Genomic DNA, 18,925 nt, shown 5'->3' with positions numbered 1-18,925 from the left:
GGTTGACAGTCACGGACCTCCGGGTCGCGGCCGGTTACGACAGAGCCTCGGCGCGAACCCAGAGTCTCTGAAGGCACAGCTGGCGCTGCAGTACAGCGCCCTTAACCATTGTGCCACCCGGGAGGCCGGTCAGGTCCAACTCTGACTATGCTGGCTTTTTCTGTGGCTTGACCAACAAGGCTTGCAATTTAGAAATTGTATTTGTATTTACAGATGGCGTACAAATTTGTTATAAAGGCACATGGAAGTTCACATGTTTAAGAAGGCAGATCTGTCAAAAAACACATTTTGATAAAAAAAATATTTGTTTTAGGTTCAAACGGTTCACCTAGTTTCCTGAATTGGGTCACATTTGACATAGTGGGTTATGTCACACAGTTATGCCACATGAATAAACACTTTATAAAACAAGACATAGTTATATATGACACTTGTAGTGTTTATGAACGCTATATGGAGGCTTTATTTAACCAGGCAAGTCAGTTAAGAACAATGATGGCCTAGGAACAGTGGGTTAACTGCCTTGTTCAGGGGCAGAATAACAGATTTTTACGTTGTCAGATCGGGATTCGACCTGGCAATCTTTCGGTTACTAGGTAACCCAACGCTCTAACAACTATGCTACCTGCCACCCTTTATGAAGCCTTTATAAGGAGCATGTCATTTAAAGCGGGACCCAAATGGGTCATAAAAGAGTTCTTTATTTCTAATAAACATGTATACATTTTGAACAAAATTAATTGTGTGATGATCCATGTTTAATAATACAAACTGCTGTACAGAGCTCAGGAAGGGCTGCTAGGTCAGTAAGTACATAAAAAATGCAGAGGGGCCTAAGTTAATGTTTTAGCCATATAACAAACTATACATACATCTGCGTTAACATCAACAACAGTAAAACGTAACAATTCAAAGCGGACACAAAATGCAAAATCACAAAACTTGTACAACTCCGAAAAGTATACTTTCTTTAGACACAAAAGACACATACACTGTATGTGTTAAATATTTTTTTTGTAAAGACATTAAAAAAACTACATCATTCACAGATTCAGCAGTCTGTTTAAATACCTAATTTCTACAAAGGGAATTTACATTTCTTAAAGTACAAAGTGCAAATACTATGGTTTCCATTGCCGATTGGCAGAAGCTCCAAAAGGGGAGGGGAAATCTCGGTCGTTGGCTTAGCCTTGCTTCTTTGAGGGATTCTGCGAAGAGGGAGAACCAAGCTGTCATGTTTGTCATTTATTATCATGTCTTGTCCCTGTGCTCCCCATTCTATTCGTTTCCCTCTGCTGGTCTTATTAGGTTCTTTCCCTCTTTCTATCCCTCTCTCTCCCCCTCCCTCTCTCACTCTCTCGCTCTCTCTTCTCTCTATCGTTCCGTTCCTGCTCCCAGCTGTTCCTATTCCCCTAATCATCATTTAGTCTTCCCACACCTGTTCCCGATCCTTTCCCCTGATTAGAGTCCCTATTTCTTCCTTTGTGTTCCGTTCCTGTCCTGTCGGTTCCTTGTTTAGAATTCACCGTGCTGTGATTGTGTATCGCCCTGTCCTGTCGTGTTTTTGCCTTCATCAGATGCTGCGTGTGAGCAGGTGTCTCTGTCAGCTACGGCCTGCGCCTACCCGAAGCGACCTGCAGTCTGTGGCCGCTTCTCCTGTTATTCCCCTCTACAGACTAGAGGATTTCTGTTATTCCCTGTTTGGACATTTCCTGTTAAGGATTCAGGATTTGTCGTTTTCTGTTTGGACTTGAATAAACTCTGTTTCTGTTAAGTCGCTTTTGGGTCCTCTTTCACCTGCATGACACAAGCACTATAGCAAACTATATCTGTGATACATATCTCACACATCTTTCTCCAAAGTTATTATAACCTGCTTTTCAAAGGTAGTGTTAGCACTGCTAGGATCTTATAAAAAGAGATCATACTGTAACAGAAAACTGTAATTTATACGGTAATTGTATATATGTATCAACAGTAAAATACTGTAGAAGCATTATACTGCATAATACAGTAAATTAAGGTGCAGTATTGGAAAATGTTGTGAGAGGAAAAATAATTGCTGTATTACCACCCTACAGAATACATTATTTTGCCATATTTTTGGAGCGCCAACATCTTCTTTTCTTTACCACCAATTGGTGCATGGTATTGTTGTTTCTGACTCATTATCATATTTTTGCGTGTCCCTATATTCATTTTTGTTGCATCCGTTTGTGAGAATGCTGTACCAATTTAACTAATGTGTGGTAGTCAACTATCAATCTAAAATGTATAGGATACAGATTGGAGTGGGAGCAAGTCTTAAACCTTTAAAGGTTAAGCATTTTGGCATGTTCTTTTGGTCTGCTTTTAACTGTAGTCACTGCCAGTTTGAAGCCTTAACTATGGCCTTTAAAAGTGCAAGTGATATAAAGTACAAATATTAATAGATGCTGTAATGTGAAAACACTTTACCTAGCAGCCAACCTGCTTGCACCAATCCGAGTAAAATACTGTAATATCCACCCCCATCTCTCATCAATTAATTTAATTTAATGAATTCATCCATTCATTCATTCATTTATTTTATTACGACTACAGTAGTATTATTCATTTTACATTATTGTACTGTGTGTCGTTGATCTGATATTCACAGTAACCTACTTGCCACTAGCTGCTTGTATGCTACGGTAAAATTTACAAGAACCCCAAACTGGAGGTTCAAATGCAAAAATATGTATAATTTATTAGGGCATCATACTGCCCAAAAAGTGCAAGGTGCAAAAAAATGCATAAATAAAAGGTTAAAATTTCAAACCATCATCAGTGTCCTCAGTGTGCATTTCAGTATGCACCTTGCACTTTTAGGACATTATGATGTCCTAATAAATTATTTATATTGTTGCATTTGAGCCTTCGGTTTCGATTATTCCAAAATCTCAACGGAGTACAGTCTCTATCTTTCTATTAAAAATATATATATATTTAAACAATGCACCTGTTGGACTATTTGATATTAAGGACATTTAAAGAGGGCAGACGGGTTCCCATTATTTCACTACTCTCAACTCTCCTTATTGTCACTCTGATATTTGCTGACCTTATAAGTGCAGCATATAATACTCACACAAGTAATTGCCAGGGTTTTACTTACCAGTTTACTGGAGGATGTACCTTCACCTGGTTTGGTCCCTGGAGTAAAACAGTGTCACAATATAATCAGCCTTACATGATGAGAGCAGTGTAAAACTTTACCAGCAGTTTTCATTTATAAAATCACTTCATAGTCATTTTCGATTAATCGTTTAGCAGCTTATTACAACATTAGCATTTGTGAGGTGTATCAATCCCATTTGTGTCAGGCAGCATTCCTGGTTGGGAATTCTCTGGGAATGAAAATTTGGTATCTCACCTTCTTCCTTGGTGACGCCCAGGCATCCCATCAGCTCCTGCAGGGAAAGAGCCTTGTCATTGCTGATGTCACAGTACTCCACAAACTTCTTCACACACTTCTTGGGCTTGGACTTCTTGCGCAGGAAACGTTTGAAAGGTTTGATCTCCTTCTTGCCGATGTCACCGTTGGAGTTTTTATCTAGCTGACTGAAGTACCAGTGGACCACTCTCTCCTCTAGTGTGTGACTTGGCTCTGGCTCCAACATCCTGTGGATCCATGATTGTTCGATTAATCAATCAATCAGGGAATTAATCGGTTAAAGGCCACTCTGTGATATTTAGATCAATTTAATATTATTTAAATTCATGATATTGTATGATATTAAAGAATATCACTCAGCTTCATAGCAAAAGAATATCACTCAGCTTTAAAGTGACTTGGCTGCCATTTTGTTTATTTTTCTAATTAAGGAGCGGGCCAAACCATTTAAATCAATAAAAAACTATGAATAAATCAATCAGTGACATTCTAACCTGCCGGCAGATGCTGGATCTGTGACAGCATGCACCATATCTGTTGACAGCGCGTCGAGAACACTCGTCAGAAATTCAGTTTTCTTTGCCCCGGGACACCCTGGGAAGGAAAACAAAGGTAGCTGAATAAGTGCATATGCACCTATTATGTGTTTTATTTACAAAAGAATGTCAACATCGGCGAGTGACGAGACAGAACAATGACTTTCCATTCCATGTCATGCCATTCAATTTCTCAAAGGTGGTTGCCACCATAAAACCCCTTTGGAAAGGGAAGTAAAATAACTGAGACTGTAGTTTGAACATGAGTAGCACATACAGATGACAGAGGGGGATATAAAACCCAATGAGACTGTCACACAGTTTTCTTTTTAATCCCTTTCAATAAGTGTCAGAATTCCCCAATCATGGAGAAGGAAAATGTATCTGGAGGCTCCCAGAGCAAACCTATCACAGTTTTCACAACTGTGGGCTACAGACCCCCGACGTGACTAACCAACGCCTGGTACCATTTCATATGCAAACTGGAGATATTATTGACTATATGAATCTTAATATTCCCATCCTTTTGGTCTCTTTCTACAACATTATCTGATAATATAATCAATATGTGGGCCAGCAGGTAGCCTAGTGGTTAAGAGCGTTGGACTTGTAACCGAAAGGTCGTTCTGCCCCTGAACAAGGCAGTTAACCCATTGTTCCTAGGCCGTCATTGAAAATAAGAATTTGTTCTTAACTGACTTGCCTAGTTAAAAAAGGTCCAAAAAAAATGTTTTGATGGACTGAGTATTTGAACTTTGAAAAAATAAATAATTTAAGAAATACACAGCCGGTATGTGCCCTATATGTGTCACTGTGTAAATTGGAGTCTCGTCCACCATTGAAACAAGTTAAACAATTACATCCAACAGACACCTCCACCTAACCTTAGCCAATCATCACATGCAGAACAGTCAGGACAGAACCTCTCCAATATGTACGTACGTACATGAGGGGGCAACTGAAGCAAATTAACCTAATGATAGTAGTTGTGTGTTCGGCCATAATGTTTTAAGAATAAGGGGCAAAGTTGTTCTGGAAGAGCTGAAGGCCATGGAGGCCCGAGAGATTCATGGACTCTTCCTCTAGGGGTTTTTAGGTGTTCTCACAGTCACCCCCCTCCATCCCCCTTTCCCCCAACCCAACTTGCCGCCTGCGGGAGGAAAAGGAGAACATTATCCAGGGTTTCTTCTCTTCTTATGACCCAGGCCTACGGGGCCATATTCTCCTGCACAGGAGATAATAGCATGCTTGGCCCATCTCAAACAGGTGGCGTCCAGCGCAGTGGTAAACACCCAGCACCCAGCCTCATTTCCTCCTTTCCCAGGTAAAGACACAAGAGAAAAGCAAAGGTGTATGAGCAGCGTAATAGAGGATTGACGACAGAGCAAAGCAAAGGTTTATCAGCAGCTGAACCGAGTGTTGACGACTCGACTGACTCTAACGTTTTAACCTCCTGAGTGTAGGGGGCAGTATTTTGATGTTTGGATGAAAAACGTACCCATATTAAACTGCCTATTTGTCAGGCCCAGAATCTAGAATATGCATATAATTGTCAGATTAGGATAGAAAACACTCTAAAGTTTCCAAAACCATCAAAATATTGTCTGTGAGTATAACAGAACTGATATTGCAGATGAAAACCTGAGGAAAATCAAACCAGGAAGTGGCTTCTATTTTGAAAGCTATGTTCCATAGCCTGCCTTCGCTCCATTTTAAAAGGATGTCAACCAGATTCCTTTTCCTACGGCTTCCCCATGGTGTGAACATTCTTTAGACATAGTTTCAGGCTTTTATTTTGAAAAATGAGCGTATGGCTGGGTATGGCTGGGTGCCAGCAGCGTTTTGTATGCGCAATAGCATGGAGCATCCATTTTCTTTCTCTCTCTCTCTGAAGAAGCTACATTCACGGTTGATATATTATCGATTATATATTGTAAAAACAACCTGAGGATTGATTTGTTTGACATGTTTGACTTGTTTCCTCGATCATTACGGATACTATTTGAAATTTTCTTCTGCGATGTCATGACCGCTCGAGCCTGTTGATTTCTGAACATAACGGGCCAACCAAATGGAGGTATTTTGGATATAAAAATAATCTTTATGGAACAAAAGGAACATTTATTGTGTAACTGGGAGTCTCGTGAGTGCAAACATCTGAAGATCATCAAAGGTAAGCAATTTAATGTATTTCTTTTCTGACTTTCGTGACCAATCTACTTGGCTGCTAGCTGTTTGTAATGTTTTGCCTACTGAGAGAGATGTGCTTACATAAACGCTTGGTATGCTTTTGCCGAAAAGCTTTATTGAAATCTGACACAACAGATGGATTAACAACAAGCTAAGCTGTGTTTTGCTATATTGCACTTGTGATTTCATGAAAATTAAATATTTTTAGTGATTTAATTTGAATTTGGCGCTTTGCAATTCAGCGGTGGTTGACGAAAATGATCCCGGTAACGGGATGGGTGCATCAAGAATGAACCCATCCCGAGTGACTGTTAGAGTGACATGGTTTTGTTTACCTGGCTGCTCTAATCAAATGGCTGCTCTAATCAAATGCTAACTTTGGTTTTTAGACTAAAATGCTGTGGGTGAATGAAACTAAAGGTGACAAAACTAAAGCATAGATTTGTCCAAAGACTACTTACAGAGTAAGGTAACCAATATGTAATTGGTGTAATTTCCTGTCAAGTATCAACAATATTTTCCTGTAGCCAACTCATCTTACTTTTGGTAACAATTTCATATGGGAAACACGGAATTTTTTCACCGCAGATACTTTAACTTCAATATAATCTGTACTGAATGGCATTCCTGTACTAAAAAAAAACTTTAAAAAACAACCAGGAGTCCCTCTTGGGATTTCCCCTGCCCACACCTATCTATCCCTGTCGTCCATCCATCTTCCACTAACTATCCATAGTATCCCCCATACTTCCTGTCCTTCATTATCTTTCCCTCTCTCACACATACGGTTTCACTTCCATCCTCAACTGGCGATTCCTGTCACCGGCCTATTTCACATCTCTCCCTGTTAGTCCCTGATTACATACCTCACTAATTAGCATCTGTCTCCTCTCTATCACACACAAACACACACACAATGTGAGGGGTTGTGGGAAATATCAAGCCAGCCTGCGTCAAGCATTTCATGGATAAACACTAATGATGTCAACAAAGACACACACAGGCACTGTGTTTCTGCCCCTTGTGTTGGGATCAGCAGACAGGGTAAACTGCTGTGAAACCAACATGGTCTCATTAGAATGTCAAAATAGTCATATCTAACCATTACATCACCTAAACTGACATATTACTTATATTACTTACATGTTACTTATAGTAACCAGGTTTCCATCCAACCATTTCAAGCGGATTAATTACCTAATGCAAAAAAACAGCAATTTTGGCTGTGAAATTTCCCAAATGTCGACAAAACAGAATACTCTAGACAAGTTACGATAATTTTTTTGTTGGTTAAATAGAGTCATAATTGAGGTTGAAACGCATCATGTCGAATTAAACTTGGAGTCACGAGATGATATATTACGTTCCACCACAATGTGGAAAAGCATTTAAAGGCAGATTAAATAAGTTATGATGAACTTCATAATTTATTTCGTAAGTTTATAGCTTATGGTGGTTAAGTGCACAGTGATTACCTTCATGCACAATTAAATCGGTAGAGTAAAATGGGATGGAAACATATTCGTTTTTTTATTCGGTACACCGAAAATTTAAGCGCAAAAGTGCTTTCATGTGCACTAAGTCATCACACAACTTTTTATCAGCGGGAAATCTGGTGGAATAATGCACAGATAATTTCTTATGGACTTTAGAACATTTGCATGAAAATCTTTCGCCAATTGTATGGAAACCTAGCTAGTGATCATCTTTAAACCTTATAGTGACATATTCATTATATTTTACTTAGAGTGACATTTTATTTACAGTGCCTTGCAAAAGTATTCAGACCTCTTGGATTTCTTCACATTTTATTGTGTTTCAAAGTGAAATTCAAATGGTTTAATTGCCATTTTTGGTCAACAATTTACACAAAATAGGTCAAAGTGGATTTTTTATTACTAAAATGTAGTTGTTGCATAAGTATTCAGCCCCTTTGTTTAGGCAAGCCTAAATTAGTTCCAGAATAACATTTGGCTTAACAAATCACATAATAAGTTGGCCTCACTCTGTGTGAAATAATAGGGGATCACGTGATTTTCGAATGACTAACACTTCCTCCGATCTACCAATAAAGATTGGTAGATCGGTAACAATAGCAAATCAGACACAGAATATCTCTTTAAGCATGGCCAAGTTAATAATTTTGATGTGGGTTGTTTGGGTATATGGGACCCATTTTCAATGTTTACTCAAATAAAAATTATACAATTCATAATTTTTTTCAACCTGACACTCATTGGCCTTGGCTCATTTTTTGTGAAGAACATGTAAAAGAAAACATTTTCATTGAATGCACACTGTGCACCCCCCTACACATTTACATTACATATGTCATGTTCGGGTCCACTGGTCACGAGGGTAAAAAAAGTGTGGAAAAGTGTGTGTGTGTAGGTGAAAACAAGTAAAAATTAAACAAAAAGGTTTGCTGTGTGCCTTCAGTCTGTCTTCCTCCTCTCTGGGCTTACTGTTTCAACATAGCACCAAGAACCTGTCTGTCTCCCTGCATGTCTGCCTGTCTCCAGCTTTTCACACACTCTTTACCCTTTGTAGTGTGTGAACCTGCACAATGTTATTACAATACATGATTTGTATGACAATACATTACACTTTTTTACTTCGCACAAGCTGGGACTGCAGCTCCTCTAGAGGAATCTGACGATGGCAGGAACAGTACGAAAAAACAAGCCAGAGCTCCCACCTCAGCTGTTGAATACACGGAACAGGCTTATCAATTCATCTAAGTTTGTGTTCATGGACAAAAATGTGGTACTCATGAGTACGCTCCATAGGGATGGGAGAATCTGTAGCTAGGAACATCAAAAGCCAGAAAAGGAGAGGTGGACAATTTAGACAAGCTGGTGACTGGCTACAGCTGCAAAATAAGAATCTCGGCATAAAATGCGTTTGTCATCTGGATGGCGTTGAACCTAGATTGGAACAGAGGGAATCTCCAGAGGAGATAGCTCTTTCATAGTGGAGCTGGAAAAGGTATTGGTAAGACCTCAAATCCAGAGGAAGCAACATATCCCAAGGACCCCAGATTTTGCAGCCATCGTGAGGGGGATTCAGGAGGAGGATGGTTGGTCCACATCCGCCCGACGCACAGAACCAACAACTTCAATACCAGAAGTGTGAGCAATGTTGTTGCATGTGTGTGTGTCTGACTCTCCTACCTTGGCCTGCTGTAACTATATACGTGAGTGAGTGAGATGTTAATAAAATTCCTGAACTAAGTGTTTTCATCATTCTAGATTGCAGCCGGTAGCAACAAGAAGTGTGTGGACGCATGAAGGACAGGAAGACACAGTACACATGCATCAAGTGCAAGAAATACGTTTGCAACACACACACAGTAAAACTCTGTGGTGTGTAGACCAACCTTAATTTGTATTCAATGGGTCTCATTTATCATTTCCATAAAATACCTTATGTAGAATGGGTCCTTCCGATTTGTTCAGTTCATAGCAATAAACATTAATAGTGATGAAAATCTTGTTTCATTCATATTTGTTCAAGATAAACGTGATTTAATCCACATATGTCTAGATAAAAAAAAAAACTAATAGCACTTTTATTTATACATGTGATCTAGATGAGGTAAATAGCTAATATGAACCATGTATGTTGTCTATATTCCTCGTAATTGATATAAGCCAACATCTAAGTATGAAGTATTTTTATGTAAATTGTTACGGCTGTATTGTTTTAAAACCCAAATCATGTTGTGGGTCCATCAGACCCGCAAACATTGGGTGAATAACAAAAACATGAACTCCACACAAGGGTTAAATCACCCAGACACATCAAAGATACAGTCGTCCTTCTGAACTGACCTGCAGGACAGGAATTCAACTGCTTAGGGTGTGTTACCATGAGGCAATTGGTGATTTTAAAACATTCAATGACTGTGATGGGAGAAAACTGAGGATGGATCAACAATATTGTAGTTACTCCACAATAATGACCTAAATGACAGAGTGAAAAGAAGAATACAAATATAAAGACGAAAAATATTCCAAAACATGCATCTTGTGTGCAACAAGGTACTAAATTAATACTGAAGAAACAAAAACACAGCAAAGAAATACACTTTTTGGCCGAATGCAAAGCCTTATGTTTGGAACAAATCCAACACAACACATCACTGAGTAATTGCCTCCTTATTTTCAAACATGGTGGTGCCTGCGTCATGGTATGGGTATCCTTGTTATCTGCAAATACTGAGGATCAAAATAAATGGGATGAAGCTAAGCACAGGCAAAATCCTAGAGAAAAAACTGCTTCAGTCTGCTTTACACCAGAGACTGGGAGAGGAATTCACCTTTCAGTAGGACAATAAACTACAACACAAGGCCAAATCTACACTGGAGTTGCTTACCAAGAAGACAGTGAATGTTCTTGAGTTGCCAAATTACAGTCTTGACTTAAATCTGCTTGAAAATCTATCGCAAGACTTGACAATTGCTGTCTATCCATGATCCCCAACATATTGACAGAGCTTAAAGCATTTTGAAAATAATATTACACAATCTAGTTGTTCAAAGCTTATAGACACCCAAGAAGACTTTCAGCAGTAATCAATGCCAAAGCTGCTTCTAACATCTATTGACTCAGGGAGCTGAATACTTAGGCAACAACTATATTTTAGTTATTTAATTTCTATGAATCTTCTTCCACTTTCACATAGTCTTTTCGTGTAGATTGTTAACAAAAAACATACAATTAACACAATAAAATATCACTATATAGTGATATATTAGTTACATAGCATAGTTAGGGTCAGAGACAAGTTGGTTAGGATTAAGATTCCACAATGTGATCCGGAGAGGAAAGAGGAAAGAGACCATGTAGACTTCATCTACCAAGACCCACCTTGAAGATGTCTGCTTCTGTAATGGTCCTTCGGTTTGGTGGGATGGGCTCTGGCGTTGCCATCACACTTTGGTTGCTCATATCTGTGATACACAATGTAAAGAACTATTAATGTTGTTCAGTTGACTCTTATGGTTAAATTAACAATGCTATAATTCATCACCCATCTCCCCATGCAATCAAATGTCAGCATTTTAAAGTCCCACTTAATCTAGAAATATTACTGTGGCTAAATACTTTCCCTGCAACTTGGAGAGAGGGTGAGAAGCTGCTCCCAAAACAGGAAGGGATAGTGGAGGGATAGTGTGTGTGAGAGAGAGAGAGAGAGAGAGAGAGAGAGAGAGAGAGAGAGAGAGAGAGAGAGAGAGAGAGAGAGAGAGAGAGAGAGAGAGAGAGAGAGAGTGAAAGAAAGAGTCAAAAAGGAAAAGTGATAGTGAGATGGGAGAAATAGAGTGAAAGAGAAAGGGAATTGTGTGTGAGATAGAGGGAAACAGAGAGCGTGGGACACAGGGATGTCTTTCATGCCCTCCCTTGGAAAACGCTTGAGAGCGAAGCCCCGATTGCCACTGCTGTGCCATGCGTCCTGGCCAAGAACAGACTAATGCGCTGTCTGGCGCCCTGCCTGGGGCCCTGCCTGGGGCCCTGCCTGGGGCCTTGTTAATCCGATACCTAGCTCTGCATCATTCCCCCCGCTCATTAAAACTGTACCCGCACGCATGCCCCTTCTTTGCCAGCCTCGCCGACCCCTGAACCCCACACTCAACCTCAACAACCGCTCAATCACACACACAGCAGTGCCCATGATGGACCGCTTAGCTACTGGTGACTGGCACTCAGTTTAATGTGTGATTGGACTCTATAGGAAATGTGGATGTGAGGGCATTCTGTATGTACCTGCATGTACGTTGGTATGTAGTTGCATCTGTACACTTGGAAGCTTCAGGACGTACACTATACAAAGCAGGACACAAAGCAGGGTACCCAATAAGACAATATATCGATATCCTACTGTAATACAGGTTGAAAACTTCCATCTCCAGCCCCCAGTCAGGTGTTTTGAAGCTGTACTGTCAAAGTGGGCAGTGCCAGTCTCTCACCTGGTGGAGGTGCCAGGAATGGGCCGCCCTGTGTCCACCAGCACGCACCAGCAGTACCCGGTGGACGGGTGACACTGGACAGGTTTGTAGAGGCCCCCTTGGGCACAGTCGGGCACGAACACCGCCTCGTTCTTGTGCTGCCGTGCTTCCTCCTGGGCCGACTGCTGCTCCTGGTCACATGATGAGGCTGAGGGGTCAGGGGTAAGAGGATGAGCAGCGAGAACAGATCAGAACATCTCAAATCAGCGCAGTGAAGATGGTCCACCTTGGTATATAGACACTCAAACACAGTACACCTGGAGAAGATTCATTTAACTTCTTATGGCTTGGGGGCAGTATTTCGATGTCTGGATGAGAAGCGTGCCCATAGTAAACTGCCTGTTACTCAGGCCCAGAAGCTAGGATATGCATATAATTGGTAGATGTGGATAGAAAACACTGTTAAAATAATGTCTGTGAGTATAACAGAACTGATATGGCAGGTGAAAACCTGAGGAAAATCCATCCCAGAAGTTGGATTGTTTTGATGTGGGTATTTTCAATTGAATGCCTATAGAGTGTCTAATGGGTTAGGACTCAGATTGCAATTCCTATTGCTTCCACTAGATGTCAGTCTTTAGACATTGTTTCAGACTTGTTTTCCGAAAAATGAAAAAGCATGAGACCTTTCTGTCAGTGGACTGTAGAATCATGCAGTGCTGGTTTGCGCACGTGACCGAGTGTGCCCCCCTCGTTGTTTTTCCTTTCTATTGAATACGCTATTGTTCGGTTGAAATGTTATCGATTATTTAGACAATTGACGAACTGAGGATTAATTCTAAACATCGTTTGACATGTCTCTATGAACTTTACCGGTACTATTAGGAACTATTCGTCTGCATGTTTTGACCGCCTTTGAGCCAGTGGATTACTAAACAAAACACGCCAACAAAACAGAGTTTTGGGGATAAAAAGAGGGACATTATCAAACAAAACAACAATTTATTGTGTAGCTGGGACTCTTTTGATTGCAACCATATGAAGATCTTCAAGGGTAAGTGATTCATTTTATCACTATTTCTGACTTTAGTAATTCCTTTACTTGGTTGTAAAATGTTTGTATGCTTTTGTAAGCGGGGCGCTGTGCTCAGATAATCACATGGTATGCTTTCGCCGTAAAGCCTTTTTGAAATCTGACAAAGCTGCAAGAAGTTCATCTTTAAGCCGATGTGTAACACTTGTATTTTTTATGAATGTTTATTATGACTATTTCTGTATTTTGAATTTGGCGCTCTGCAATTTCACCAGATGTTATCAAGGTTGGTCGCTAGCGGAACGCCCTGTGCAAGAAAGGTTAAACACACCATTGTTGTATTTAAGCCCTGACCCAATATAACTGAAGTTTGGACTTATAAAACAAATGCATGCTTTCTTTTCTCTTGACATACCTTCCCATCCCTATCCATATTCTGCATCAGACCCTAGACCCACACAGAGGATGAACCAGAAGGTAGCAATTGTAAATAAAGAGTGCCCTGACAGACATGCAGTATTTTGATTTGTATTGTTGTTATTTCTCACATTATTACATTCTGCCAAAATAACTTTTCGATATTAGATCAACGGTCACTCACCAGCATTTCAACCGGAAATCCGACTTTCTGAATTGGAACCTTTATTTGTACTACCCGAGGCATTTCCACTCATCCCAGGGTCTGCTGCAAGACGCCGGCGACGGAGAAGAGGAATATGGAGTGGGCTTTTATTCTGACTCAGGAGGCGTGTATGCTATCCACCGCTTCCGAGTATATTACTTGCTGATGTTCAGTCTCTGGACAATAAAGTAGACGAGCTCAGGGCGAGGATCTTTTTCCAGAGAGGCATTAGGGACTATAACATACTGAGTTTCACGGAATCATAGCTCTCAACGGATATACTACCCCCGTCCATACAGCCAGCTGGGTTCTCCGTATATCGAGCGGACATTAAGAAAGATCACTCCAGAAGGAAGAAAGGCGGAGGTGTATTTCATGATTAACTACTCATGGTGTGATTGTGATAAGATACAGGAACTCAAAACCTTTTGTTCTCTCGATCTGGAATACCTCACAATCAACTGCCGACCACATTACCTCCTGAGATCATTATTTTTGATCATCGTCATCGCCGTGTATATTCCCCCTCAAGCCGACACCGCAATGGCTTTCAAGGAACTACATTGGACTTTGTGCCAACTGGAAACTGCATATCTTGAGGTCGCATTTATTGTAGCTGGGAAATTTAATAAAGCATTTCTGAAGAACCACTACCAAAGTATTTCCAACACATCGCCTGCCCTACTCGCTCAATAAAAATGATTGACCATTGCTACTCCCCCTTCCGGGGTGGCTACAAGGCCCTCCCTCCCCTGCCCTCCCTTCAGCAAATCAGATCACACCTCCATTGCGCTTCCTTTTCTATAGACAGAAACTTAAACAGTAAGTACCCGTGGTAACGTCGGTCTGACCAATCGGAATCTATGTTTCAAGATTGTTTTGATCACACGGACTGGGATATGTTCCGGGTTGCCACTGAGATTGACATTGACGTATACACTGACTCGGTGGCTGAGATCATCAGGAAGTGCATAGAGGATGTTGTTCCCACTGTTACGATAAGAACTTACCCAAAACCAAAAGACGTGTTAACACTTGCAGGGCTGCAGGCCCAGACGGCATTCCTAACCGTGTCCTCAGAGCATGCGCAGACCTGCTGGCTGGACTGTTTACGGACATTTTCAATCTCTCCCTATCCCAGTCTGTTAGCCTCACTTGCTTCAAGATGTCCACCATTCTTTTAGGGATGGGCAATTTACCTTTTTTGACTGTTCGAGTACTTGCATGCTTTTTTAGAGTACTCGAGTACTCAAATAAAATAAAATAAAAAGCTATTGTCAGAAAATTGCACATTTATCAATATGCCAACAGCGAGTAACAATGCCTAATTTATCATAACTATTACAGAAAACTCATACTAATTGCTAAATTGACCCATATATATATATTCAGTCAATTTATAAAACAAGTGCCATTTAAGATGTATTTATTGAAAACTGTAAAATCAACTGGTTAACATTGTGGAACACAGTCTTCAAAAAGGTAGTAACCTCAGCAGTGTGGCGCTTACTTGTAGAAGCTTTTGCTGTGCAATGGAATAGCCTTGTTTTGTTAATTTTGCAGACAAGACCCCCTATTTCCGGAGCCCTCATCACAGTAAAGACACCTATTTTCTAGTAAAAAAAGCATGTAATATATCAAAATAAAATAGAACAGAATAGTGCAAAGCCATTCGTGTCTCGAACAGTTACTCTTAGAGTAATAATGTGAAATGGGCTCAATTTGGCAAGGGTTTACAAACCAAAACCAAATGAAAGTCTTCCTTTTGATAAACAGATTGAGTTTATTATGCCTGTTCATTCTACATTTTTTTATTTATTTTACTAGGCAAGTCAGTTAAGAACAAATTCTTATTTTCAATGACATCCTAGGAACAGTGGGTTAACTGCCTGTTCAGGGGCAGAACGACAGATTTGTACCTTGTCAGCTCGGGGTTTTGAACTTGCAACCTTTCGGGTACTAGTCCAATGCTCTAACCACTACCCTGCCGCCCCATTGAACACTGCATGGGGATTAATTATGGCCAAGACATCTGTTTGGGGAGTAGGCCTAGGCTTAATGATTCTGATGAAAATATGTTCAATTTCTTCATCAAACTAATATATTTTTCCATATTTTCAGTGTGGAACCTGTCTATGTTTAGTCGGGTAATAGTTTGGGCTAGCCAAACCTAAATGCCGCTAGCAGTTCGTAGGATCGTCACTAACATTAGTTACCACAAACAGAAAGTCATAAACCCTGTCTGTTTCTACAAGTTTGCTTCTTAAAAATCAGATTAAACCTAACCCTGACCTGAACCACACTGTTAGCCTAACCTAACCTTTTGTTTTCATGTATTTTTATGATATAGCCAATTTTGACTTTGTGAAACTTTTGACTAGTACCAGTATCCTAAACAACTAATGACAAATGTTCCATATCTACAGTTCATTGTTGGAAACACATATATCCATACTTCAGTCAACCAGTCCATTTAGAATTTGTGATAAAATTGTCATCATTTGGCAAGGAATGTAGCTTGTGTTTCCCATCAGTTGGATACGTTTTTATAGGCTTTTGTTTCTGTAGGCTTACACAGCACGTGTGTGTAGAGGGAGCAGTCCGAACACAATTGAGTGAGTAGTGAGACATGGAGGGGAAAGGGAATTAAGTGAGCGGAACTGTGAGATGCTTGGCTTGGTTTATTTTGTTGTTGTGTCCCTGAAATGCACATGTACAAATGGAACACTAGAGTCAAAGCAAATTAACCTTGTCTTCAAGACTAAATTTAGACCAATTAGTTTTACAGGTTACAGATCGAGTTGAGGTCAGTTCGAGTACTCAAGTACTTACTCATGCCCTTCCCTACATTGTTCCTGTACCTAAGAAAGCACAGGAAACTAAACTAAATTACAAATCGACCCGTAGCACACACTTCTGTCATCATGAAGAGCTTTAAGAGGCTCGTTAAGGATATAAGGATCCACGCACACCTGCACCTTACCCAACAACCTAGACCCACTACAATTAGCAAAAGACCCCAACAGATCCACGGATGATGCAATAACCATTGTACTGTACACTGCCCTATCCCATCTGGACAAGAGGAATACCTATGTAAGAATTCTGTTCATTGACTACAGCTCAGCCTTCAACACCATAGTGTCCTCCAAGCTCATCACTAACCTTGGGGCCCTGGGTCGGAACCCCACCCTGTGCTACTAGGTCCTGGACTTCCTGACAGGTCGACCCCAGGTGGAGGCTACGACACTTCAGCTATGCTGATCCTCAACACGGGAGTCCCCACAAGGGTGTGTGCTCAGCCCCCTCCTGTACTGCCTGTTCACCCATGGCTGCTTGGCCACGCATGTCTCCAACACAATCATAAAGTCTGCAGACGACAACAGTGGTAAGCCTGATTACCAACAAGGATGAGACAGCCTAAAGGGAGGAGGTGAGGGCCCTGTCAGAGTGGTGCCAAGAAAATAACCTCTCCCTGAATATCAACAAAACAAAGGAGTTGAGTCTGGAATTTAGGAGACAGCAGAGGGAGCACACCCCCATCTAAATCAACAAGGTCTCAGTGGATAGGGTGAAAAACTTCAAGTTCCTCGGTGTGCACATCACTGACAACCTGAAATGGTCCATCCACACAGACAGTGCAGTGAAGAAGGCGCAACAGCGCCTCTTCAACCTCAGGAGGCTGAATAAATTTGGCTTGGCAACTTAGGCCCTCACAAACTTCTACAAATGCACCATTGAGAGCATCCTGTCAGGCTGTATCACCACCTGGTACTGCAATTGCAGCATCTGGAACCAAAAGGCTCTCCAGACTCTGACATTGCTCATCTAATATGTCTTAATTTTGGCGATATAAGTGTATTGTTTTGTATTGTAAGGTATTACTGCACTCTTGGCGCTAGGAACACAAGCATTTTGCTTCACCTGCAAAATATGTATATGTGACCAATACAATTTTATTTGATTTTTTTTTTAAAGGAGAGGAAAAGAAGCAATGGAGGAGGAGGAGGATGAGTGTTCGGAGACAGTGTGTGCAGACTGCTTTATCAGCCCCCCACTGCACTGTTTACCGGCATTGAAGGGCTCATGACTGAACAGAGGTCCCTGTGCTCAAGTTAAGTAAATATTTACACACACACACACACATTTTCCCAGAGAGAAAAATGCTACATCTACTGTATCTAAAGCAACTAGCTTTTATGTCTGCATATTTTTCCTTAAAAATTCCCAAACACAGTAGTAGGGACTTACTTTGGCTCCACCGAAGAAAGATATCTCTCCAAGAGTCCCACCAGAAATCAATCAGATCACTCCCTGTAGCCGAATTTTCCCTATGCCACACAGCTCTCCAGCAAAGCTTTAAAGCATTAAACTTCTATGCCAACACATTTTCTAAAGAGCTCCTCTGGGCCATTGGGGCTTTCAACACTTCTTCTTTCTTTCCTCTACTTCTTCATTGTGGCTTCCCTCTGGGCATGGAATCAACAGTAAGATAATGCATATCCCCTTTTGTCTTTGTTTGTTTTCATTTTACAAGAGCTTTAGCCACACAAAAGACCCTAAATAGCTCCTTTGCTCTCTTAACTCTCTCTTTACTATTTTTCTCTCTGTGTGTCTCTCTTTTGATAATTCTTTCATAGATAGAAATCCAATACTCCACAAGGAGCACATGGGAGTTCATTGGGTAATCAAAACCATCAACACTGCATTTGCAACGTTTTCATTGGTCTAAAATCAAGACTGAGTGATTCACACACACACACACACAGGCATGCACATGCACGCACACACACACATATCATGACAAGACACCAAAAATAACATTGTTTCATACAGCAAGCAGTCATTTTCCCCAAATGAGTAGATGGGAATAAATAAAATGCCATTTTTCACCTTTATTTAACCAGGTAGGCTAGTTGAGAACAAGTTCTCATTTGCAATTGCGACCTGGCCAAGATAAAGCAAAGCAGTGTGACACAGAAAACAACACACATGGAGTAAACAATAAACAAGCCAATAACACAATAAACAAATGAATGACACAGTAGAAAAAAGAAAGTCTATATACAATGTGTGTTAGAGGATAGGGGAATGGAGGGGAATAGGGGAATGGAGAGGATACTGCAATGTGCTGACAATTACAGGCACTTGGAATAAGAAAAAAGACAGAGACAGAGCTCT

General features: G+C 40.6%; 1 protein-coding gene across 4 annotated transcripts in view; it reads right to left on the bottom strand.

Annotated features, from left to right (window-relative positions):
- Positions 1-681: 681 nt before the first annotated feature.
- The window catches only part of smoc2 (SPARC related modular calcium binding 2), a 59,861-nt gene continuing 41,617 nt past the window's right edge, over positions 682-18,925 (bottom strand). For 2 of the 4 annotated variants that reach the window (XM_046359179.1, XM_046359180.1), the window contains exons 8-14: positions 12,111-12,297; positions 11,908-11,964; positions 11,014-11,096; positions 3,910-4,009; positions 3,395-3,642; positions 3,137-3,174; positions 682-1,208 (exon numbers count right to left, since the gene is read on the bottom strand). In XM_046359179.1, the coding sequence (XP_046215135.1) occupies positions 1,185-1,208; positions 3,137-3,174; positions 3,395-3,642; positions 3,910-4,009; positions 11,014-11,096; positions 11,908-11,964; positions 12,111-12,297 (737 nt within the window). In that variant the 3' untranslated portion in view covers positions 682-1,184. Of the gene's footprint in view, positions 1,209-3,136; positions 3,175-3,394; positions 3,643-3,909; positions 4,010-5,108; positions 5,267-11,013; positions 11,097-11,907; positions 11,965-12,110; positions 12,298-18,925 lie in introns of those variants that run through there. The other 2 variants (XM_046359181.1, XM_046359182.1) reach the window with 2 other exon arrangements.

This window comes from Oncorhynchus gorbuscha, linkage group LG08, assembly GCF_021184085.1.
Source record: "Oncorhynchus gorbuscha isolate QuinsamMale2020 ecotype Even-year linkage group LG08, OgorEven_v1.0, whole genome shotgun sequence".
Taxonomy (NCBI): domain Eukaryota; kingdom Metazoa; phylum Chordata; class Actinopteri; order Salmoniformes; family Salmonidae; genus Oncorhynchus; species Oncorhynchus gorbuscha.
The sequence above is the reverse complement of the archived record's forward strand: the minus strand, read 5'-3'. Positions and strand labels throughout refer to the sequence as shown.